Below are 26,841 nucleotides of genomic sequence, written 5' to 3' on the forward strand. Positions count from 1 at the left end.
GCATTGCTAGAAAGGACTTAAGGAGAAAGATTCCAACCTTTCTAGTCTGAATATCTGGGAGTTGGTTATGACACTGAGTTAGGGGTAAAGCAGAGCAAAGGGAGAGAAGAAGGTGAATTTTGTTTGAAACATGTGAAATTAAAGGTATCTGCAGCTGGAGATGTATAGTGGGTGGATACAGCCACACATCAGCATATAGTGTGGTGCTGCAGACATAAGTTTATGAATATCCATCATTTGGAGACAGCTGAAATCAGACAAGGTTTCTCAGTAGAGCACTGAAAGAGAGGGAACGTGGCGGTGCCAGAAGGCACACATACAAATAAAGCAAAGCCAACAGAACAAATAGACCGGTGCCAGGCAGCACACCATGCAAGACATGACCACAAGAACTTTGGAGTCAGATGCCTAAATTCAAATCCAAGTTCAACCCCTCTTCAGCTCTGTGACCTTGTGCAAGACAGTTAGCATCACTGGGTATCAGTTTCCTCCTCTGCAAAATAAGATCTACTTCAGAGGCATCATGATGCGAAAAGAAGCCAATGTTTATAAAGCATTTTGAGTCATCTTGGCCCTTAGTAAAGACAGCTTAGTTTTTTTATTGTTGTTAAATACAAAGTATTATAAATCCTCTAGCCCCAAACATAGATCTTCATTTCTCATTCCATTTTATTCTCTACTGGCTCTTATTTTTCTGAAGGCTATCATTTATCTATCTTATTCTACTCCTAATTCTAGGGAGTCCTGAGTAAAGTATTACCAAATGCACTACCTACTTCACGTTCAAAGAAAATCCCAGGAAAGATAAAATCAATCCTCTTCTTCGCAAAACAATTATCTTACAAAAAAGCTCAGAAAAATTCTCTCTGGGCATATCACAACATAATCACCTGTTGCTAAGGGTGAAATTGATAAACAATTTTCTCCAAAGGTGTATTTCTTTTAATAGTTTTTTTTTCTTTTACATTTTTTCACTTTTCAGAACTAAAATTGCAAAAAATGAGCTATTTATAGATTCAAGGCAGTTTCATCCCTTAGAGTTAACTATTAATATCTGTCTTTGGGACAGTCGTGGCTGGCAAGATCCCCTCTCTGCCAGGAACTGTGCTAGCTTTTCTGTATTCTTCATTACAGCCCCTTGAGTTGATTATGATGTTTGCTATAAAATTAATGAGAACAATGTAAGGCTCTCTGAATCATCTCAAGGTGAGAAAAGCTGACTTCACGTAATGAGCAAGGATTGGATAGTTGGTCACAAAACACAGCAGGATCCAGTGTGGATCAACTGTCCCTTTCCTCTGCTGTGTGTGATCATCTTGAGGATAAGACATGAGAGGATTTCCTGGTGGTGCTCCCCACTAAGATTTCCTGTTCCCCGTCACCACTGAAAATGCTTGGGAGTCCTGGTACCTTGTCTTCATGACTTAATAGTGACTACTGGGCAATAATCTTGCCTTTCTGCTCAGCTGATATAGCATCACCAAGTACGTCCCCCGTGAGCCCATTGGAAGGCTTAACACAGTGTCAGGAGCTTCTTATCCAAGCAGAAACACAAGTTTAATATTCTTACCAGTCTTAATGAAACTCTCAGGTAGCCTATTAACCAGGATTAATGTCCTGAGACTATGACATAGTGATAGAGATAATAAGTAATAGAAGCCTAAGACAGGATGGTCCCTGGAAGATGAAGGTGTCAGGATTGGCTTTTTAAATTAGATAAACTCAAAAGATAAATAGAGCATGATAGAGAAAGGAAGGGGAAAACAGTATTCCAGTATAGGAGCAGAAATCACACCAAAACAGGGCTAAACCAGATTTGTTTGGGCTATAAATAGACAAATCTCTTGGAATAATATGGTTGGCAAGAGAAATGATTTAAAAAAAAAAACAAAACAAGAAAAGTTGATATGGGGCATGTTTGTGAAGAGGTTTTAAATGGCAAGCTAGAAAGTCTGGGCATCTTTCTATGGTTAGTAACATTATCAAGAAAGGTGGTAACATGAAATTTGTATTTTAGAATTATTCTTTCACTAGGCTCAGAGACTGACTTGGTATTATAGAGAAGAAATGCAAATTATTTTGAACTTTGAAGTCTGTATCAAAATAAAGAGTGCCACATTTGAGTTGTTTCCAGTTCCTTCCAACTGTATCATTTTTCATCTAATGGCAGCTTTTTTCCTGTAAAATCATATAGTAAATATTTTAAGATATAGACCCTGTTGCAACTACTCTCAACTTACTATTATAGCACAAAACCTCCTTAAACAATATATGAATGAATGAGCATGACTGTGTACCAATGAACTTTATTTATGGACACTGAAATTGGAATTTCATATGAATTTTCAAAAGTTCACAAAATATTCTTCTTCTGCTATTTCCAACCATTAAACTTAAAAAACCCCTTAGCTTGTGGGTTGTGTAAAACCAAGCGGTAAGCAGGATTTGTACACCCTTTGTTTATAGCACATCAGTCAGAATGTTGTGCAGCATCATTTTGAAAACTTTGGATTCTCTTCTGAGATCTTCGGTTGAGAACTTGGAAGGAGATAATTGAAGTGGTGAGTGATGTGGTGAAAGTGGAAGAAGGTAACTAACTAGTAAGACTAACCATGTTAACCATTGGGGTCAGGGGGCAACATATGTACCTTATATGCTCCAATCCACCAGCTATTTATATGAAACCTTCAGGGGAAAAAAGGGGAAAATCAATCAATAATTATTTTAAGCACATTCTGAATTTGGCATTTTAGTTATCACACAGGGAAAGGCAAGTGGTGGGTCTTGCTTCTATTAATGGCAACCCACTCCAGTGTTCTTGCCTGGAAAACCCCATGGACAGAGGAGCCTGGTGGGTTACAGTCCATGGGGTCGCAAGAGAGTCGGACACGACTGAGCGACTAACATGCACAGGACGCCTGTAAGGAAAATGACACAGTGCAGCCCCTAAACAAGTGGGGTGGGCAGCAGCATGGAAGCAAGCTTAGTGCGAGTCACGTGCACCAAGCTGGAGCAGCTCTGAACAAAGAGTTTCCATGTGGAGAGACCAGCCAGGCTGGGATAGGGGAGGAGAATGAGCCTGGGAACTGAGTGATGAGAGACATAAGAGGCACATAAAAGGAAAACCCACTGAACATTGCTAACTGAGACGTGGAGAGGGAAAGAGCAGTCAGACAGTCAGCGTTTCCACATTCTTTCTCTGCATCGCTCAGTGCTAAGAAGCACACAGCACTGAGGGGCATGGGGCCAGCTGAGGCCGTGGGGAATGGAGAGAGACGAGACTGGAGCCGAGCACCTTCAGTTCAGTTCAGTCGCTCTGTCGTGTCTGATTCTGCTTCCACATGGACTGCAGCAGGCCAGGCCTCCATGTCCATCACCAACTCCCAGAGTCCACCCAAACCCATGTCCATTGCGTCGGTGATGCCATCGAACCATCTCATCCTCTGTCGTCCCCTTCTCCTCCTGCCCCCAATCCCTCCCAGCATCAGAGTCTTTTCCAATGAGTCAACACTTCAAATGAGGTGGCCAAAGTACTGGAGTTTCAGCTTTAGCATCATTCCTTCCAAAGAAATCCCAGGGCTGATCTCCTTCAGAATGGACTGGTTGGATCTCCTTGCAGTCCAAGGGACTCTCAAGAGTCTTCTCCAACACCACAGTTCAAAAGCATCAATTCTTCGGTGCTCAGCTTTCTTCACAGTCCAACTCTCACATCCATACATGACCACTGGAAAAACCATAGCCTTGACTAGACGGACCTTTGTTGGCAAAGTAATGTCTCTGCTTTTTAATATGTTATCTAGGTAGGACGTAACTTTCCAAGTAGTGAAGTGAAGTCGGTCAGTCGTGTCTGACTCTTTGCGACCCCATGGACTGTAGTCCACCAGGCTTCTCCATCCATGGAATTTTCCTGGCATGAGTACTGGAGTGGGTTGCCATTTCCTTCTCCAGGGGATCTTCCCGACCCAGGGAATGAACCCGGGTCTCCGGCATTGCAGGCAGACACTTTACCATCTGAGCCACCAGGTTGGACATAACTTTCCAAGGAGTAAACGTCTTTTAATTTCATGGCTTCAGTCACCATCTGCAGTGATTTTGGAACCCCCAAAAATAAAGTCTGCTGCTGTTTCCACTGTTTCCTCATCTATTTGCCATGAAGTGATGGGACCAGATGCCATGATCTTTGTTTTCTGAATGTTGAGCTTTAAGACAACTTTTTCACTCTCCTCTTTCACTTTCATCAAGAGGTTCTTTAGTTCCTCTTCACTTTCTGCCATAAGGGTGGTGTCATCTGCATTATCTGAGGTTATTCATATTTCTCCCAGCAATCTTGATTCCAGCTTGTGCTTCATCCAGCCCAGTGTTTCTCATGATGTACTCTGCATGTAAGTTAAATAAGCAGGGTGACAATATACAGCCTTGACGTACTTCTTTCCCAGTCTTTGAACCAGTCTGTTGTTCCATGTCCAGTTCTAACTGTTGCTTCCTGACCTACATACAGATTTCTCAAGAGGCAGGTTAGGTGGTCTGGTATTCCCATTTCTTTCAGAATTTTCCACAGTTTATTGTGACCCACACAGTCAAAGGCTTTGGCATCGTCAATAAAGCAGAAGTAGATGTTTTTCTGTAAGGTCGAGCACCTTACACATACAAATAACACACTTAAAGTGAAGTCTGATTGACGTTAGGTTGAATCATTGGCAAACACGGGAAGGAGGGCTTCTATTAATACCCACACGTTGGCTATTTCTCAAGTATTATTAGATGGAAAAATAAGGGAGCAGTGATATCGTGATGATTTGATGGTGCAAATAAGTAAACAGTCTCCTGAATCATATAATATAGAATCCCCCTTATTTCTTCAAGGTAATTTCTTTTGATCATTTGTCACTGGTCATGTCTTATAAAACAAACAAATGTATTTCATTGTTTATCCTCAATGTTTTTCTCTTTGATCTGTTTGCCTATCCATACCATAAATATATGGGGAAAACAAGCACATAATATGACCAATAACTTATGTGGAAGTCTTAATAATATTGGAATTCAGTAAGGGAAAAAGTTTCATAAATATACGTCTCCAACTCAACACCAGCAATTAATTTTCTCTGTTTCTTTCCTAAGTGTTGCTGCTCAAAGGGAGTCTAGGGTGCCTGCTCCCTAAAAGAGTCCCTTCCTGCTATAATATTATTCCCCAAGCAGCAAGACTTTAGGCAGAGAGCCATGTCAGCTCATCCAGTAAGCAGACAAGGCATATTTCTAATAAGCCATTTTTATATATACAGAATGAAATAGAGATCAAAATGATATTATTGTCTTCATTGTTTAGACTTGTAGAAAAGTAAAGATATTTGGCTTAATTCTAAAATAGTCCCTTTAGCTGTCCATGTCAAAATACAATCATCTGGTGATTAGTAAATTTTTAGTGCAGAATTAAATTTCTTGCCATTTTCCTATAACTATTTATTTATGAATAAAATAGTTTAAAAGATGAAAGTTTCTCAAAAATTTTAAACACTGGGGTTTAGATTAAAATGTCCTCAATATTTGCCTATATTTAACCCATAATTATAAGTTGAAAAACTTACATGAAAATGAAGTGGTCAGTACACACCTAGTAGCTGGTCTCCATAGCTATTATTAGGAAATATTTAGAAGTAGATCCTTTCCTGATTCATTTACCTTTCACAAATAGTTAATTTACGAAATCATAAAATTAGCTAGGAGCAAGTCCTAGCCTGTATTATAGTGGAAAAAGCAAGCCCCAGAAGGTTTTTAATCGGCTTGCACAAGATGCCACAAGTAGCCAGAAGCTTCGGGATTATAATTCTCCTTCAATGTGTTAGGAAGCACAAAAAACAACTGGCTCTTAAGAAACACAGAGGAGACAGGAGTCCCTAATTTCTCTCCTCCAGCCCTAAGTGGGGTCGCTTCTAATAAATGACCAGGAACAGTATGATGCTTCTCTCTTCACCACTGGAAACAAATTATTCAGTCTATATTCAACCAAACGCATTACAAATCGCCTCACTACTACATAACCATCAACAGATGTATTAAAACTTCCACAAATTACTATTAAAAAAGGAAATAAGTAAATGTAGAAAGTACAAATCAGAATTAGACTAACAATATTATCTTAATGTATTATTTAAATGCTACATTTCCATTCCATGTCTCTCTCATCTTATTTAGCTTCTGCATTAATCCAGCCAGAATTTGAATTAGTCTAGATTAGGTCTTAATATATTATTTACGGTGTTTTAATGGAAAAAAATTGTGCATTTTCCTCCAAACAAGTATAATAATTCTGTCATTCAAGTAAAAGAAAAATTTTCAAAATTCTATCATTCATGTAAAATAGAAAATTGTTATATTAAAATGTTTTTCTTTTTTTTTTCATAGACTTGAATCAAAGGAGCCTTTCCTGTCAGTTGGGTGAGTATATGTCTAAATTTTCAAAATCTCAGTTCTCTAACATCTTTAATTCAAATTAACAAGGTCTTCTGAGATAATGTTTTCAGTCATCAAACGCCATATTCAAGGGCATAACCTGCCATTGATGCATCGTTTCCTCAGTAATGTGGCTATTTACCCTTAAAGGACAACTAAAATGCTCCTTGAGACCACTGTTTTGTGATCTCAGAAATTAAACTAACCAGTGTATATGAGATCCTGTATCCTCTATAAGAGCTAAAAAAACGTTCACAGTGATTATCTCATCAGATGAAGGTATGGTTTGATGGTTTTAAAAATCCCTCTGAACCACAGCTCACTCTTCCTAATTACTCTGCTCATTTTTGTACTGTTGCATTTCATCTACCCCAATCAGTGTTTCTTCCCCTTTTCCTCTAAATCTGTCTCCAAAATCTTTATCTTTTCCCCTGTCTCTCATTTCGCTTTTATTTCACCTCTGCTTACACTGACTGCTTCTTTAAACACAAAGCTGAGGAACCCTGGAGCAGATTAAGTAAGACTAAGGCTTGCCCTCTCTGATAGTATCATTCTGAGTCACAGAACGTGCTCCAAAAATAATATACCGTTGACAAGAATACACATGTACTATTTTTAGGTGTTTAGCTAATTGAGACTCTGCAAAATCGTTTTCACTCATCTACCACGTAATCTTTCACTAACATACCAAAATGTCTTACTAAAGGACTTTTGCAGCATTAGGGTGGATGTTTTAAAATATCAGAAAACATTGGAAGATATGACGTCTACTTCAGAAGAAATCATGCTGTTATTTGAAGAGGGGAAAAAAAAAATCACATGTCAGCAGCCAAGGCCAGAAACATGGGAAGGCATCACATCTTTCAGTGACGGCACTGGATTTCTTTCATTACTTTGTTCGCAGCCATTGAATATTTCTCTCACTCACTGAACAACACGCTTCCCTCTGTCTTTCTAGTCCTCCTAAAAGCGTTTCAGGAGGCCATTTGAATCAGAAGAATCACAGTAATTGCTGGGGCTTCTGGGAGAGGAAAACGGAGTAGAGGCCCTTACTGGAGGACTTCATGAAAAATGAAAGGTCAAGTTGGACTGGCCCCCAAAATCGTTAGACCATGCTTCTTCCTTCATTCATCATCAGCTCCCACTGTTAAAAACCTTTAAGCCTAAAGTGATCTTTTTAATTTTGAATTCATGTGCGTCCCGCCCTCAAGTCCAGAGGCTGAAATTGCTTTCTTCACGCCTCACTTGACACAGTTGTTCGGCCGCATTTCCCGTTCTCTCGACTACTTTGAGACAAAAACCCATTTATTGCAAACTTCTATTTTACAAGGGCAGACCCTGAGTAATCTTTGTTTTAAACGTCTCAGAAGTTTAGAACTCGGTATGAGAAGACTGAGAAAAAGTTTCCCGAAAAGAATGATCTAGCACTCGGCAAATACTACTCAAAATGGGAAAACCAGTGTGGCAGCAAGAATATATTGCTTTCCTTAGGTATGTCTTAAAATAAAGTGGGGTGAAACAAGCAGCCCAAATAGTCTTGCTGACTAGCTATTTTGATTTATAGTGAAATATCTCCATTCCCCTCCAAGAAAATGATTTTAAATAAGACCATTCAAAAGTATATATGAATCTCACTCCTTACCCTGTTCAGTAAGAGGTGATGATGAACATAATGGACACTTATGAGCCTACTAGGCAACAGGCAATCTACTATAAGAACCATGATTCAAATTTGTGACTGAATTAATCCAGTCACTTGGCAAAGGGAATGAATAATCTGATGTATTGTCTGTGGTATCAGTTGACATGTGAGTACATACGATTGAGTTTTTCTAGAGCCCTGTACACCTTACTCACATTAATTTTAATTCTATAGTCAGTAAAACTTATATTAATGAATAAATCAGTACTAAATATTGCATGTTTCAGTCCATTGCCAGACAGAGTCTGAAAGCACTTTTATGTATTTATGTACAGAAGTATGTATAGGATTTTCTTTTGCCTTCATAGGCTGTGACATTTATAAACTAGTTTTATTGGTTTCTGCAGTTACATAAACTCCCAAGCCTCAGATTCCTAATTTGTGAAATGGAGATCAAAACAGAAAATTTAGATCAAGGATTTAGCATTGTTCTTATCACTGTTGACAGCTCTCAATGAGAGAGCTCTGAAATAGCTCAGAGAATAAACCTCTACTTTTACAGATTATCCCTTGACTTACATGTAGAAACCAGATTATCCCTTGACTTACATGTAGAAACCAAAGGAACTTTTTATGTTGCTGTTGTTTAGATGCCAAGTCCTGTCTGAATCTCTGTAACCCCATGGACTGCAGTACTCCAGGCCTCCCTGGAGTCCCTTACCATCTCCTGGAGTTTGCCCTAGTTCATGAAACTCCAATATTTTGGCCACCTGATGTGAAGAACTGACTCATTGGAAAAGACCCTGATGCTGGGAAAGATTGAAGGCAGGAGGAGAAGGGGATGACAGAGAATGAGATGGTTGGATGGCATCACTGACTTGATGGACATGAGTTTGCACAAGTTCTGAGAATTGGTGATGGACAGGGAGGCCCGGTGTGCTGCAGTCCATGGGGTCACAAAGAGTCGGACATGACTGAGTGACTGAACTGACGGATGTCCATTGAATCAGTGAATGCCATCCAGCCATCTCATCCTTTGTTGCCCTCTTCTTCTTCTGCCCTCAGTCTTTCCCAGCATCAGGGTCTTTTCCAGGGAGTTGGTTCTTTGTATTAGGTGGCCAAAGTATTAGAGCTTCAGCTTCAGCATGAGTCCTTCCAATGAGTATTCAGGATTGATTTCCTTTAGGATGAATTGGTTTGATCTCCTTGCTGTCCAAGGGACTCTCAAGAGTCTTCTCCAGCACCACAATTCGAAAGCATCAATTCTTTGATGCTGTGCATTATTTATGGTCCAACTCTTGTATCTGTACATGACTATTGGAAAGACCATAGCTTTGACTATGTTTCTCACCAAAGCAATGTCTTTACTTCTTAATACTGTACTCTCTAGGTTTCTCATAGCTTTTTTCCCAAGAAGCGATCATCTTCTAATGTCATGGCAGCAGTCCCCATCTTCAGTGAGTTTAGAGCCCAAGAAGAGGAAATCCGTCACTGCTTCCACATTTTCCTCTTCTATTTGCCATGAAGTAATGTGACAGGATGCTATGATCTTTGCCTTTTTAATATTGAGTTTTAAGCCAGGTTTTTCACTCTCCTCTTTACCCTCATCAAGAGGCTCTTTAGTTCCTCTTTGCTTTCTGTCATTAGAGTGGTATCATCTGCATATCTGCGGTTGATGATATTTCTCCCTGCAAACTTGGTTCTACCTTATAACTCATCCAGCCTGGCATTTCACATGATGTGCTCTGCATATAAGTTAAATAAACAGCCTTGTTGTTTTTCTGACATAAAAATTGTAAATGGAATAAACATGAGTATAGATATTCTGTTTCATATTTCAATGATGAACACTAATAATTATTATTTAAAATTTTAATGGAAAAACATTGATAAAACTTTAATGTGCATCTCTTAATGTAAATTAGGGAGCAAAATTCCTCCTTTGATAAATGTGCTACAGTAATTATGAATAAAAAATTTAAATATTACAAACATAAATTCAAGCTAAAGATTCCAGTGGAAAAATTTGTCACAGAAAGTTATAACACAAGGAAATATCTGCTTATGGAAGAAGGTTAGGGAATTATGAAAGGAAGTTAAATGAAATTTCAGATCTTAGACCTTCAACTGTGTGGTGATATGAGAGGAACTTTCATATGCACCAGTGAAATATTAGTAAAATAATGTCATTAGGAAACATTAAAAATAAACTTGAGTCTAGAGAGACATGAAGGCTCATCCCAGAGTCTGAGTCTGTTAATTCAGGGAGGTCAATGCTAAATTGCATCAGTCATGTCCGACTCTGTGCGACCCCAGAGATGGCAGCCCACCAGGCTCCCCTGTCCCTGGGATTCTCCAGGCAAGAACACTGGAGTGGGTTGCCATTTCCTTCTCCAATGCAGGAAAGTGAAAAGTGAAAGTGAAGTCGCTCAGTCGTGTCTGAATCTTCACGACCCCATGGACTGCAGCCCACCAGTCTCCTCCATCCATGGGATTTTCCAGGCAAGAGTACTGGAGTGGGGTGTCATTGCCTTCTCCAGGGAGGTCAGTAGGTGCAGTATTTTCCAAAGCTATATAGGCAGTTCTGGTACCAGCCAGGCCTGTAGCCACCGTCCACATTGTTTGCAGCTCCCTCGTCCTGTCTGTACAAATGTTCACAGGTTGTTCGTGCAGACATTTAAGGTCCGTGGAATCTCTTCAGAAAGTCTTCACACAGCTTCCCATGGGTCTTTTCCTGTCTTGGATGTGTACGGCGGAGGTGGACACATTGATCTAGAATTGTCCACCAGAGACCAGGGTAGATGTAAAGACACCAGAAGATGTGCCATGGAGGTCACCATGGTTCACAGGGAGCACAGCACCTGTGCGGCATAAAGCTCATTCCAATGTTGTCCTAGACCTAGGGTTGGGGTATTTAATAAACATTTTGTTATAGGAAAATAAAATGTTTTATATTTAAAATATTAATTTAAGTATTAATTAAATACTATATTTAATATAGTTTATATGTGACATGCATTACATATATAAACTGATTAAAATATATCACATAGAATACATTTTTTTATAAATATGATAAATTTAAAATAATAGATTCAAAAATTTAAGTATTTTCCTATCTCACTCACCTCTCAATAGTAAAAAAGAAAAATCAACTGTATTTAGAACAAAGCTTAGCTTGAGTGCTAAAAAGTGCTAGATGGCTCATAGTCTGTTGATCCTCAAAACATTACATTTTAAAGTGATTTAGAAAACTCTTCTGGCAAATGTTTTCTTGTATGTGGCATCAGTTAGATTCTGATTTTGGAAATCAACTGAGAGAGAACAGACGCCAAGTTTGCATTCAGCAAAGTGAGTAAGAACCCGGTGATGGTCCCAATTAAAAGTCTAAGATATAAATCTTAGTTTAAAACGTCTTGCCTTAGAAAAGTTTTACAGCTTTTTAATGAAGAAAGAGATGAGGGGAAAGGAAACTCCTGTTCACTTGACATTTGAGATTCATAGAGTAAAAGGACATGTTAAGACGATGCATGAATTCCCTTCAAGAGCAAGTGGCTGTGTCGACAGTTTGCAGACACTGAGCCACTTAAAAGTACACTCTGTGGCGGACTCATTATGATATTTGGCATAACTAATACAATTTTGTAAAGTTTAAAAATAAAATAAAATTAAAAAAAAAAAGTACACTCGAGGCACTAAGTGAAAATTCCCATGTAAACTGTTTCTTCTTATCTCTTTAGCATGAAGTTAACCTTCTTCAAAGAAAACTTTTCATGAGTTGTATTTTAGAATCGAAATTTTAAATCATACCAACTTTTCGGTTGATGAATTTTCCTATAAGTAGCTTTATTAGATGGAGAAGGCGATGGCACCCCACTCCAGTACTCTTGCCTGGAAAATCCCATGGACAGAGAGGAGCCTGGAAGACTGCAGTCCATGGGGTCGCTAAGAGTTGGACACGACTTCACTTTCACTTTTCACTTTCATGCATTGGAGAAGGCAATGGTACCCCACTCCAGTACTCTCGCCTGGAAAATCCCATAGATGGAGGAGCCTGGTGGGCTGCAGTCCATGGGGTCATTAAGAGTCGGACACGACTGAGCGACTTCACTTTCACTTTTCACTTTCATGCATTGGAGAAGGAAATGGCAACCCACTCCAGTGTTCTTGCCTGGAGGGTCCCAGGGATGGGGGAGCCTGGTGGGCTTCCATCTATGGGGTCACACAGAGTCGGACATGACTGAAGTGACTTAGCAGCAGCAGCTGTATTAGGAGGATGGTTATTTACTGCATGGGTAAATATTTTTTTTTTCAGGCTTATTTCATTGTATTAGAATAATTTAAGTAACTCAGAAGAATTTAAAATTTTTTATTAATATAGCTCAGAATGCATTGTCTCTCAGGCTTGGCTGAGAGAGATTCAAAAACACATCAAGGATAAAATTATCAAAATTATTATATTTATCTGTTAAAGCACTGGCTTTAAGAGTGAGTCGATCATGCCCCAGCCAAGCCTGGAGTTCCCACAACCCTGACAAGTCCCTGACCTATTCTACTAAGTCCAGCTGAGTAGGAGCTTACACTGTCAAAAGAGCAAAGCTCTGGACTGAACTGAAGCTCTGGACTCTGCAGCTAACAGTATTCCTCATATAATTGCCAACACCTACATTTTGTCAAATAATTTTCCTTGGGGAATATTTTCCCCTTTTCTTTGCAGTCTTGGAACTGAATTTGGAGCTTCAGTGTACTTCTGCTGGTGTTAATACAGATGTTATTACACTTTGACATTCTTATTAGGTCAAAGATTTACATTAGTTTACTTCTATCCATGTTTTGTTTGAAACTTTGTGTTTACTGGTGCTTTACATTATTATACCATAGCTGCCTGTTTTAAGAGACTAAATTCTGCCATTGATTTCCTTGATTTAAATTCCATTCTGTCATTCCCCAGCTAGGTGCCTTGGGCAATTTAAGTCCTCTGAACCTCCATTTTCTCCCTTGAGATAATAACTAATTATTAGGGCTGTTGTGAGTGAGATAATATTGCAAAGTGCTTAGAACAGTATCTGACATATAGTAAACAGAAAATAGATACCATTTGTCATTAACACTTTGTGCAACAACTAAGTTATATTATAAACCTCTCTTAAAGAAGTGAGTTCTTCCGAATGGCAGAAATTCCAACTAATTAAATCCAAAGGCCTGAATATTCTAGAAAAGTGGTAATGGAATTGAATTCTTGGAGAAGAAGCTCAGAAGAGAGGGAAATCAGCACAGTCGTGAACAGGGACTTTACCTTGGAGATCTTTGAGGAAGATAGACAAGAAAAAAATAGCATGAAGACAGGACACAATTTTGGAATGTGCTTACATTTTCATAAAATAACAAGTACAGTATTTAAAACTCCAATAAGAGCATGAAAATAGGAAAGCAATACCACCATAGGGATAATTACAAAAGAGCTTCAAAAAGTAAACAAGAAAATTATAGACTACTGTAAAATGATTGGTGTTGGTCAGTCGCTTAGGGATTAAAATGTTTGATCTAGGAATTGAGACATTAAAGAAATTAGCCAAATTGTCCAGAAAATTTTTAAAACAAAAAGTAGAACTTGAGTCTATCCTCCATGTGAACTAAGAATTCAGTGGAGAAGTAATAAGAATAGTGTCCCCGGAAGAAGGAACTGGAAGGAAAAATTGGCAGCAGGGAGAACTGACTGCACCGAGCACATCAGGCACCCCAGTCCAGCAAACTTGAAGGTTCGTGAAATGAGAGGAGAGATTAAGATTGGTGGGTTAAATTAGTGGTTGTTTGCAGAGAAATTATACTAATGCATAGAACCATCTTTACCTTCTGTGGGTTTAGTAGAGTCATTGAATTATTGTGGGCTTCCCTGGTGGCTCAGCTGGTAAAAAATCCACCTGCAATGCGGGAGACCTGGCTTCGATCCTTAGGTTGGGATGTTTCCCTGGAGAAGCGAAAGGCTAACCACTCCAGTATTCTGACCTGGAGAATTCCATGGACTATTCCATGGGGTCGCCAAGAATTGGACATGACTGAGAGACTTTCACCTTCACTTTTCACTTTGAATGATTGTTATGTGTATTTGTTTGTCTGTTTTGCTTTTAACTGAAGAATGTTCTCCAAAGTGAGGTTGTAACAGAGCCACTTAGAACACTGTTGCAGTATCTCAGGCATGACTTGAAAAGAATCAGAACTTGAGCAGAATGACATCACTTTCACCTGTTAGGATTCAGTTCAGTTGCTCAGTCGTGTCTGACTCTTTGTGACCCCAGGGACTGAGCACACCAGGCTTCCCTGTCCTTCAACTCCTGGAGCTTACTCAAACTCATGGCCATTGAGTCGGTGATGCCATCCAACCACCTCATCCTCTGTTGTCCCCTTCTCCTCCTGCCTTCAATCTTTCCCAGCATCAGGGTCTTTTCCAATGAGTTGGCTCTTTGCATCAGGTGGCCAAAGTATTGAAGTTTCAGCTTCAGCATCAGTCCGTCCAATGAATATTCAGGACTGATTTCCTTTAGGATTGAATGGTTGGATCGCCTTGCAGTCCAAGGGACTCTCAAGTTTCTTCTCCAACACCACAGTTCCTCTGTCCATGGGATTCTCCAGGTAAGAATACTGGAGTGGGTTGCCATTCCCTCCTGCAAGGAATCTTCCCAACCCAGGGATCGAACCCACATCTCTAATGTCTCTTCATCGACAGGTGGGTTTTTTACCACGAGGGCCATATGGGAAGCCCTTCATAATGTGTATGTAATTTCAAAACATCATGTTGTATACCTTAAATGTATGCAATTTTCATTTGTTAAAAACAATCAAATCTGAAAGAAAAAAAAGAATGGAAAAGAAATGCCTGATGAAATATTATTTTCCTTAATAGTATCAGAATCAGTGAGTGGTTGAGTGATATCTTAGGGAAGGAAGTTCAACTGAATTGGGTGGGACGCGGTGGCAGAATGACAGGCTAAAATCCAGGTGTAACACTGACACTAAGGCAGAGTTAACAAGAAACTGCCTCTAAGCCTTAAATACACCCATCAGACATCATGGGATCACTAATGGCCAATTCGAAACCTATCTTTTGATGGTGTGGATCCAATTTTCTCTAGGTCTCCAGGGAAAAAGGGATAAGGGGATAAAGTCAATTTTCCTCTTCTAAAAATCTATTTTTAAAATTTTTTTAGACACTGTGCTACCACAAAATTAATGATTCTTTTAGCAACTGCACTTGTTTCATTTTTTCCAAGGTCCTCCAGGCTACTTCTCTAGAGAGTACACAAAGTTTCCACAGTGCTATTTTTGTAATCTAAAGCAGTTGTGCTTTCAGGCCTGATGCTACAACTGTAATTTTAATTTATCAACCTGCCACTCAGTAAAATGCTGTAAAAACATTGGAAGGCTTAAACCCATCATTTGTTTCTGCACTTGTCAATGACACTCTTCTGTACTTGTCAAAATCATTTAAACTGCACTAGGATAGCATACACAATATCACCAATAAATTGGATAATCAATCATGTATGTATATATTTTGACAGTGGTGTCTTGAATGCATGGGTTCCAGGACACACTTTTAAGAAGCAATCATTGTGCTTCAATACTAAAAAACAGTACACTCATCAGAGTCTTCCTCAATTCTTACAATTTAAAAAATGTCTTAGGAAGCAGAGAGGCTGACTGTGACTCAAACAGCTTTTACTGCTTCAGTGAAATGTTCTCCTTGGGGAAAAGGAAGTAATTGCAGATTATAGCAGGCAGGAATATAGTGTTACTTGGAGAGAAGAAAATACATAGGATCATTAAATAGATTTATTTAAGTTCTGCTTATAAAGAAAGCAGCGGTGCAGGACTTTATAGCTGATGATATTTCAGAAGAGTGCTATCAGCACTTTCACTACCATCTAATTGGTTCATATAATAAAGTGTCACATTAAGCCAAATGTCACAATTCATATCAGATTTATTTTGAAATTGTTGTCATTATATATCATAGGGAGCCTCTCTCCAAAATTTGGATGAGGTCTTTGATCATAATTGTCATTTAAAATTAATTTATCATTTGATATAAATACATGTAGGAAAAAAAAAAGCACCTGTTCAGTCATTAAGTCCATTCAGATCAGATCAGATCAGATCAGTCACTCAGTCGTGTCCGACTCTTTGTGACCCCATGAATCGCAGCACGCCAGGCCTCCCTGTCCATCACCAACTCCCGGAGTTCACTCAGACTCACGTCCATCAAGTCAGTGATGCCATCCAGCCATCTCATCCTCTGTCGTCCCCTTCTCCTCCTGCCCCCAATCCCTCCCAGCATCAGAGTCTTTTCCAATGAGTCAACTCTTCGCATGAGGTGGCCAAAGTACTGGAGTTTCAGCTTTAGCATCATTCCTTCCAAAGAAATCCCAGGGCTGATCTCCTTCAGAATGGACTGGTTGGATCTCCTTGCAGTCCAAGGGACTCTCAAGAGTCTTCTCCAACACCACACTTCAAAAGCATCAATTCTTCGGCACTCAGCCTTCTTCACAGTCCAACTCTCACTTCCATACATGACCACAGGAAAAAGCACAGCCTTGACTAGGTGAACCTTTGTTGGCAAAGTAATGTCTCTGCTTTTTAATATGCTATCTAGGTTGGTCATAATTTTCCTTCCAAGGAGTAAGCGTCTTTTAATTTCATGGCTGCAGTCACCATCTGTAGTGATTTTGGAGCCCAGAAAAATAAAGTCTGACACTGTTTCCACTGTTTCCCCATCTATTTCCCATGAAGTGGTGGGACCGGATGCCATGATCTTCGTTTTCTGAATGTTGAACTTTAAGCCAACTTTTTCACTCTCCACTTTCACTTTCATCAAGAGGCTTTTTAGTTCCTCTTCACTTTCTGCCATAAGGGTGGTATCATCTGCATATCCGAGGTTATTGATATTTCTCCCAACAATCTTGATTCCAGCTTGTGTTTCTTCCAGTCCAGCGTTTCTCATGATGTACTCTGCATATAAGTTAAATAAACAGGGTGACAATATACAGCCTTGACGAACTCCTTTTCCTATTTGGAACCAGTCTGTTCCAGCAACAAATCTGGTATCATACAGGCTACATGACTGTTTAGCATAAATGTTGTTAAAATTGTAAAAATAATATTGACCAATCTAACTGCACCATCTAAACTCTCAGCCATTACAATTTTCACCATTTAATTATTTTTAAAAGGCAAATCTAATGAGACTACAAAATCTGTGGAGGATTTAAAATCATGTCTTTATCACACAATTCTAACTTATCCAAGCAAATTTATGGACATCAAATACCTATATATAAGAAAATAAATTGCTAAACTTGGCATACATAAAATTCCACAATGAGAAGAACTAATCTCGAGTGATATTATGGAATCAAATCAAAACAATTAAGGCTTTGACAGGTATGTTAACTAACACAACTACCACTGTTTCCATATTGCCACTGATACTGTTTTTGAGGAATTAGTTTTTAAAATGTGAAGCCACATTGGAAAGGGTAAGCATATAATCTGATTGATGATAGATATGTTTACTGAATGTATTTATGAATAAAATAGAAATGGTGGCTCAGATAATTTAGATGTCATATGTAGAAATACTGCATGAAGAGACTGCTATTCATCCAATTTGAAATAAAATCTTAGTCTTATATGCTTATGGACTCTGTCCTGAACACAATCACTCACTAGAAGTAAGTATGCAAAATAAAGTGCTTTGCTTTCATTCATCTGAAATCAACCCAGCTCAAAGAAAAGAAAATTAGTTAAGCTTATTTGAAGAGAATAAATTCTTGCTTTTTTTTTTAGCTCTATAAAATATACCTAAATCTGGCTTTCTAGTTGAATCATACTTGATTATCTAAATAATTCCCCAGCAGTAAATATTCTCCATAGAGGGCTCAAGGTATTGATTAGCTTTTATTTTTTGTTGCTCATTGAATCGTTACTAATTCTCATGTAGATACTATAGATACTATAATTCTTTCAATACAAGAAAACAGAAGGAAAGATGATGTAATGTCCATAAAGACATATGGCATATTGGTAGCCATTGGAATGGAATCCAGCTTAGGCTTTTTTTTAAACAGCTGCCAGTTTCACGTATACTAACACTTCATGCTCTCTTCTGAGTTTCATATTCATTTGAGTCATCATGAAGGCCTAAAAAATACCCTTAATTATTCAGAAAAATATATAAAAAGTTATTTATTGCTTTCAGAGACATTACAAATCCCAGATTTGCATTATAAAAGCCCTGGCAAAAGTTTCAAAGCCTCACTTTCCAATTAAATCCTGTTCATCCAGCCAAGAATTACTGATCTTTATTTCTTCAATCTCAAAGTTGTGACCTTTTAAACATTTTTAATGACATTTTCAAAACACAGAATACTTTTTGATTCAAAAGGTTTTCTGCTTAACTCTGCAGAACAAATCAGTTATCACAGCATAATCAATAGTGGCCAAATATAAGCATAAGAGATAAGAAAGCCTTCCTCAGTGATCAAAGCAAAGAAATAGAAGAAAACAATAAAATGGGAAACACTAGTGATATCTTCAAGAAAATTAGAGATACCAAGAGAAGTTTTCATGTAAAAATGGGCAAAATAAAGGACTATACAAAAAAGATCATCATGACCCAGATAATCATGATGGTGTGATCAGTCACCTAGAGCCAGACATCCTGGAATACGAAGTCAAGTAGGCCTTAGGAAACGTCACTACAAACAAAGCTAGTGGAGGTGATGGAATTCCAGTGAGCTATTTAAAATCCTAAGAGATGATGCTATGAAAGTGCTGCACTCAATATGCCAGCAAATTTGGAAAACTCAGCAGTGGCCACAGGATTGGAAAAGGTCAGTTTCATTCCAATCCCAAAGAAAGGCAATGCCAAAGAATGCTCAAACTACCGCACAATTGCACTAATCTCACACACTAGCAAAGTAATGCTCAAAATTCTCCGAGCCAGGCTTCAACAATACATGAACCATGGACTTCCAGATGTTCAAGCTGGATTTAGAAAAGGCAGAGGAACCAGAGATCAAATTGCCAACATCTGCCGGATCATGGAAAAAGCAAGAGAGTTCCAGAGAAACATCTATTTCTGCTTTATTGATTATGCCAAAGCCTTTGACTGTGTGGATCACAACAAACTGTGGAAACTTCTGAAAGAAATGGGAATACCAGGCCACCTAACTTACCTCCTGAGCAATCTGTATGCAGGTCAGGAAGCAATGGTTAGAACTGGACATGGAACAACAGACTGGTTCCATATAGGAAAAGGAATATGTCAAGGCTGTATATTATCACTCTGCTTATTTCACTTATATGCAGAATACATCATGAGAAATGCTGGACTGGATGAAGCACAAGCTGGAATCAAGATCTCCAGGAGAAATATGAATAACCTCTGAAATGCAGATGACACCACCCTTATGCCAGAAAGTGAAGAACTAAAGAGCCTCTTGATGAAAGTGAAAGAGGAGAGTAGAAAAGTTGGCTTAAAGCTCAACATTCAGAAAATGAAGATCATGGCATCGGGTCCCATCACTTCATGGGAAATAGATGGGGAAACAATGGAAACCGTGGCTGACTATTTTGGGGGGCTCCAGAATCACTGCAGATGGTGACTGAAGCCATGAAATTAAAAGACGCTTGCTCCTTGGAAGAAAAGCTCCAGCATTTCTTTAATATGCTGTCTATGACTAATCTAGACAGCATATTAAAAAGTAGAGACATTATTTTGCCAACAAAGGTCCATCTCGTTAAAGCTATGGTTTTTCTAGTAGTCATATATGGATGTGAGAGTTGGACTATAAAGAAAGCTGAGAGCCGAAGAATTGATGCTTTTGAACTGTAGTGTTGGAGAGAAGACTCTTGAGAGTCCCTTGGACTGCAAGGAGATCCTACCAGTCCATCCTAAAGGAAATCAGTGCTAAACATTCATTGGAAGGACTGATGCTAAAGCTGAAACTCCAATATTTTGGCCACCTGATGTGAAGAACTGACTCCTTTGAAAAGACCCTGATGCTGGGAAAGATTGAAGGCAGGAGGAGAAGGGGATGACAGAGGATGAGATGGTTGGATGGTGTCACCGACTCAATGGACATGAGTTTGAGCAAACTCCAGAAGTTGGTGATGGACAGATAGGCCTTGTGTGCTGCAGTCCATGTGGTCGCAAAATTTTGGACATGACTGAGCGACTGAACTGAACTGTAATGTTAGCAAAAGCCTGGCATTTCTTGTACTTCTAAAGCTTATCAGGTAAAAAAAAAAAAAAGAAACACACTGAGCAGCTATATTTTGGCATGCTAACTAAGGTGTAATTTTAAAATGAAAAACCAACTCCCAAATATTTTATGTTTTTAAAAACCTTATTATTTCTTTTGTGTAGTTTTTACTAGGTCACATTTAAAACTCAGTGTTTACAACCTGCAGACCATGTTCAACTTCAAAATGATATAATGGTGCCTGTAGTTTGACTCAGTGGTAGGCAAACCTTGACAATAACCTCTCTTTAGCTTCAATAAAAAGCATATAAAAGATGAAATACTTGATGAGACATTTTTCTCAGAAATTGGCTAAATTATCATAACATGCAGGAGGTATTTCAGTGAAGTATGTGTTATAGCCCAACTGGATAGTAACAATTTTGAAAACCTTTTTTAAAAAGTGAGGGTCTCTAGAGAAGTTATTTTAAAACTGTGTTCCTTGACCACAGGCCCTTGATTATCCACATTAATCTCAGTAGGCCCATGGCAGTCTAAATTCTCCAGCTTTCTGTGTAAGCCCACCAGGTCACAGATTAAGGGTCTGCCCCATAAATTGGAGCATCCTAATCCTAATTTTCTTTAGTCATCAGGTTTTGGTTTGAAGCTGGTGAGAAGGGATTTTATAGCATCTCTGCCCTTTGTATAATGAACAGCCATTCAATTCCAATAAGTGCATCAATTCATTATTTGAAGGGCACTGTAAGAGTGTGTGTAAAATATTATGTGATGACAATGTCAGCTGCTGTTCTAAACCAGGCACTACACAGGAATAGTTTCCTACTGTCGTGACTGAATATTGAGCTTTCCTTCCATATTGCAAAGATCACACCAAATTACCATTGCTGGAGAATTTTGTCAAATGTTTAGACATTTATTTTTGACAATGACAAGTGAAGGATGGTGACAGATTATTTAAATATCTAGTATGCTGAAAATATTCTGCAGTTCACAATATTGTTGAGCAGTGTTAACTGCTTAACATTTAAACTTTCAAAGCAAACATTAAAAACAAGAAGTGGATGTTTGCTATGATATCATTTCATTATAATCAAGACTTCATTTCCAAGATTTTTATCCTCAGTTCTGAATATCAAATCAGTTATACTTGGATGAAATTTATGTGGTGTAAAATCCTGTTAGAGCCATCTTGCCAGGTGCAAAGCAAGATAAAAAGGTAGACAAGTGTTTCTCACCATCATCTCAGTAAAACAATGCCAATCCATGAATTGTTTTTGACCAGTGTATGGCTAATTAAGGTACAAAAGAAGAGGAGTAAGCATTTAGAAACTTTTATAGCATTTTTGATACTGCTGTGACCTCTAATTGTTTGATTTTGTATTTTCTGAAATCATCAATTTGTGATGGATTGGTAATTATAAAATTAAAGACCTCTTGGCTAAGACTAAGCCTTTGCTTCAAGGATGTTACTTAATAAAGAGGATAAAGCAAAGGAGCTGGTATCTTTAATGCCATACATTGCTTGGTAACTCTAATCTAAAGAAGATAAAATAGGGTAAAATAGGAGGAAACAGAATTTGCTTCTACTCACAAGTACATCAAGAGTACATCTACAAATGGAAGAGTTCTCACAGATCAGCAGCTGAACACTAGCAGAAGACCTGAGACACCCAAAGGCACAAGAAAATCTCCACACAACCGGGTTAGACAGAAGAAAGGAAAAAAAGAAAAAATTGGAAGGGACCATCAACCTCGACAGGTAGCTGAAGGTGAAAAGAAATCCCTACACTTGGAAAAGCCCCTCTGCAGGGAAACCAGCTGGAGCAGAACAGGAGCTCCAGGGGGTCAGAGGGGAACGCAGCAGCTGGTCTGCGGAGGGCAGGGCAAAGGAAGAACTACACGCGGGGTCAGCGCTGAGGTCCTGCACGCCCCAGGCTGAGTTATGTGTCTCTTGGCGCAGAGGGGAACTGAGCCCTGAGACGTGGGGTTTGGAGAGCAGACCCAGGGAGAGGACTGCTGTCGGCTGTGAAGAGGTAGCCTGACGGGACGGCAGGAAGGAGCTCCCCAACCGGGAAAGTTCTCTGAAGAAGCCCAGGACGCCCGAGAAGCAAGGGCCACTGTCGAAGGGCCAGGCTCACCACTGCAATGCCTTCACAGACACCGGGAGAGGCCCCGGTCTGAGCAAGCTCACCCGCACCGCAGGCCAAGGCCTCCTCAGTCCACACAGCCTCCAGGATCGTGGGAGGGATTTTCACCGGAAAGAGTGCACCCCAGTCTGTTGCAACTTCCGGTCCGTCGCTGCCACTGCCGGCACTTCACACAGACCCCAGCTGTGGCTGCCTTATTCCTCCTAGCCTGAGGGAGTAAGTGTGCCCCCATCAGCTGCTGCTTTCCCTCTTTCTCACCAGGGCAGGGAACAGACACCCACGGGGGTCCACACGCTGAGCTGGACCGGAAATCAAAGCTGAGGCCCAAGGGCTGTGTGACTAAGGAAGAGGAATGGCAGTCTTTCCTTGCAGACACACAATCCCCAGATGGCAGAAGTGCAGAAGCCTTAGTCACTCAGTCGTGTCTGACTCTTTGAGACCCCATGAACTGTAGCCCACCAGTCTCTTCCATCCATGGAATATTCCAGGCAAGAATACTAGAGTCAGTTGCCATTCCCTTCTCCAGGGGATCTTCCCAGCCCAGGGATCAAACCTGGGTCTCCTCCATTACAGGCAGATTCTTTACCATCTGAGCCACAAGGGAAGCCACAGATTAAATACCCACTATCAGCTTCTCTGGTGGCTCAGAGGGTAAAGCATCTGCCTGCAATGCAGGAAACCCAGGTTTGATTCCTGGGTCAGGAAGATCCCCTGGAGAAGGAAATAGCAACCCACTCCAGTACCCTTGCCTGGAAAATCCCATGGACAGAGAAGCCTGGTAGGCTACAGTCCATGGGGTTGCAAAGAGTCGGACAGGACTGAGCAACTTCACTTTCACTTTCACATCAGCTTGGTAAATCCTGCATCTAAAGAATATTTGAATGGACAACAAACGCTTCCACAACTGAGATTCATCTAATTTTAGCAGCTGTGGACTTTGGGAGCATGTACACATGGGAGTTGAGCTAGGTCAGAGGCTGAGTTTCACCCACAGTACCCACTGCTGGTCCAGGGGCCTACTTAGAGGTATTGGAGTGCCTACTCGGAGGTGGGGGTTGGCTGTGGTTCACTGTGGGGGCAGGGACACTGACGGCAGAGGCCCCAGGAAAATATTATTATTACTATTATTTTTGTTTGTTTCATTTTGTTCTGTTGTGGTGGGGGTTGTATTTTATTATTTAATATTTTTCTTCTTTTAAAAATAATATATTTTTTATTTTTCTACATTAACTTTTTGTTATGTTTTTTCTTATTATTCTTTATTTTGTTTTGTTTTGATCTTTTTAAAATAATTTTTGTGTATTTTCTTTATGTTTACCTTTTTTAGTTTGCTTTCTTTCCCTGTTAGTTTTGTTTTTTAGTTTGTTTTCATTTCAGAGTTCTTTTGTTTGATTGTTCTCTTGTTTTCTGCATTCTTTGTTTTTTGTTGTTATTACTGCTTGTTTGTTTTTGCTCTTTGGTTTGAGTTTTGTTTATCTGTTTTCTTACTTTTTTTTTTCTTTTTTTGCCATGCTGCAATACTTCCAGTGTCTTGGCTCCCAGGCCAAGAGTTGGTCACAGTATCCAGGGTGGGAGTACCAAGTCCAGGATCTGGACCTGCAGCGAATTGCCCCGCCCACCCCCCCAGGAAATATTTGTCCATGGTATCAAGATGGAATCATCTTGACCTGTTGCTGCTGCAGCTAAGTCACTTCAGTCGTGTCTGACTCTGTGTGACCCCATAGACGGCAGCCCACCAGGCTCCCCCGTCCCTGGGACCCTCCAGGCAAGAGCACTGGAGTGGGTTGCCATTTCCTTCTCCAATGCATGAAAGTGAAAAGTGAAAGTGAAGTCGCTCAGTCGTGTCCGACTCTTAGCGACCCCATGGACTACAGCCTATCAGGCTCCTCCGTCCATGGGATTTTCCAAAGCAAGAGTACTGGAGTGGGGTGCCATTGCCTTCTCCGCATCTTGACCTGGTAACACCCAAATGCCTGTGGGCTCCAGTGCTGGAGGTTCACGCCAACCAACCAAGAATACAGGAGCACTGTGACACTGCCCCAGCCATCAGCAGACAGGCTGCCTGAAGTCCTACTAAGCCCATAAACCCACCCCAAAACACACCACCTAACCCAGCCCTGCTCATCAGAGGGGCAAGACCCAGCTTCACTCAGAGTGCAGGCACTAGTCCCTCCCAGGAGGAAGTATACACAGGCCCTTAGACTAAATTCACCCGCCAGGGGGCAGACACCAGAAGCAGGAGGAACTACAGCCCTGCAGTGTGGGGGAAGAAGGCCAAAAACAGGGAGTTAGACACAATGAGATGACAGAGAAATATTTTTCAGACAAAGGAGCAAGGCAATAATCCACAAGACCAAATAAAGGAAGAGGAAATAGGCAGTCTACCTTAAAAAGAATTCAGAGTAAGGATAATACAAATGATTCAAGACCTTGGAAATAGAATGGAGGCTCAGATGGAAAAGAAACAAGAAATGTTTAATAAGCATCTAGAAGAAATAAAGAAAAAGCAAATAGTAATAAATAATACAATAGTTGAAAAAAAATACACTAGAAGGAATCAATAGCAGAGTAACTGAGGCAGAGAATGGTGGAAGATTCTGGAAGATAGAATGGTGGAAATAACTGCCATGAAGCAGAATAAGAATGAAATGAAGACAGTCCCAGAGACCAACGGGATAGCAGTAAATGCACCAACATTTGAGTTATAGGGATCCCAGAAGAAGAAGAAAAAGAAAGTGTCTGAGAAAAATATTTGAAAATCTTATAGTTAAAAACTTCTTTAACATGGGAAAGGAACTAGTCAACCAAGTTCAGGAAGCACAGAGAATCCCATTGAGAATAATTTTGAAGAGAAACACATCAAGACACATATGGATCAAGAGGAAAAAAAATTAAATACAATGAAAAATATTAAAAGCAGCAATGGAAAAGTAAAGATAATATACAAGGAAATCAGACTGAAAAGTGAGGAAATAGAAAATGATACACCGTGCAAATGGAAATCAAAAGAAAGCTGGAGTAGCAACACTCATATCAGATAAAATAGACTTTAATATAAAGAATATTACAAGAGTCAAGGAAAGACACTGTATATTGATGATGGAATTTATCCAAGAAGATAACATTTGTAAATATTTATAAACTTAACATAGGAGCTCCTCATGCTGAAGCTGAAACTCCAATGCTTTGGCCACCTGACGTGAAGAACTGACTCATTGGAAAAGACCCTGATGTTGGGAAAGATTGAAGGCGAGAGGAGAAGGGGATGACAGAAGATGAGATAGTTGGATGGCATCACCGACTCAATGGACATGAGTTTGAGCAAGCTCCAGGAGTTAGTGATCGACTGGGAGGCCTGGCGTACTGCAGTCCAACAGAGAGTTGGACGCAACTGAGTGACTGAACTGAACTGAGAGCTCCTCAATACAAAGGCAATCACTAACAGTCATAAAAGGGAACACCAGCAGTAACACAATAATAGGAAGGGACTTCAACACTCTAGTTATATCAATAGGTAGGTCATCCAGAGAGAATATTAGTAAGGAAACACAAGCCTTTAATGACACATTACACCAGACAGACTTAATTGATATTTATGGGGCATACCATCAGAAAGCTACAGAATACTTTCTTCTTAAGTGCACATGGAACATTCTCCAGGATAGATTACATCTTGGGTCAAAAATGAAAAGCTTTGGTAAATTTGAGAAAATTAAATTCTTATCAAGCATCTTTTCCAATCACACGACTATTAGATTAGATGTCAATTACAGGGCAAAAAAAAAAAAATAATAATTCAAAAACATGGAGGTTAAACAATATGCTATTATATAACCAATGGATCACTGAAGAAATCAAAGTGGAGGCAAAAAAATACCTAAAAACAAATAACAAGGAAAACATGATGATCCACAACCTATGGGATGCAGCAGATGGAGTTCTAAGAGGGAAGTTTATAGCAATACAATCTTATTCAAGAAACAAACAAAAAATTTCAAATAAGTAACCTAACCTTCAATGTAAAGCAACTAGAGGAAGAACAAACAAAACCCAAAGTCAATAAGAGGAGAGAAACCATAAAGATCAAAGCAGAAATAAATGAAATAGAAATGAAGAAAACAATAGTAAAGATCAATGAAACTGAAAGCTGGCCCTTTAAGAAGATAAGCAAAATTGATAAACCTTTAGCTAGACTCATCAAGAAAAAGAAGGAGAGGACTCAAATCAATAAAATCAGAAATGAAAAAGGAGAAGATACGACTGACACCACAGAAATACAAAGGATCATAAGAGACTACTGCAAACAATTATATGCCAATTAAATGAACAACCTAGAAGA

General features: G+C 39.5%; 1 protein-coding gene across 6 annotated transcripts in view; it reads left to right on the forward strand.

Moving 5' to 3' along the window:
• Nucleotides 1–26,841, forward strand: part of RALYL (RALY RNA binding protein like) — an 829,045-nt gene that overhangs the window by 678,335 nt on the left and 123,869 nt on the right. For all 6 annotated transcript variants that reach the window (XM_044928503.2, XM_025264974.3, XM_044928502.2 and 3 more), the window contains one exon: nt 6,403–6,435. In XM_044928503.2, coding sequence (XP_044784438.1) covers nt 6,403–6,435 — 33 coding nt within the window. The remainder of the gene's footprint in view (nt 1–6,402; nt 6,436–26,841) is intronic.

This window comes from Bubalus bubalis, chromosome 15 (assembly GCF_019923935.1).
Source record: "Bubalus bubalis isolate 160015118507 breed Murrah chromosome 15, NDDB_SH_1, whole genome shotgun sequence".
Lineage (NCBI taxonomy): Eukaryota > Metazoa > Chordata > Mammalia > Artiodactyla > Bovidae > Bubalus > Bubalus bubalis.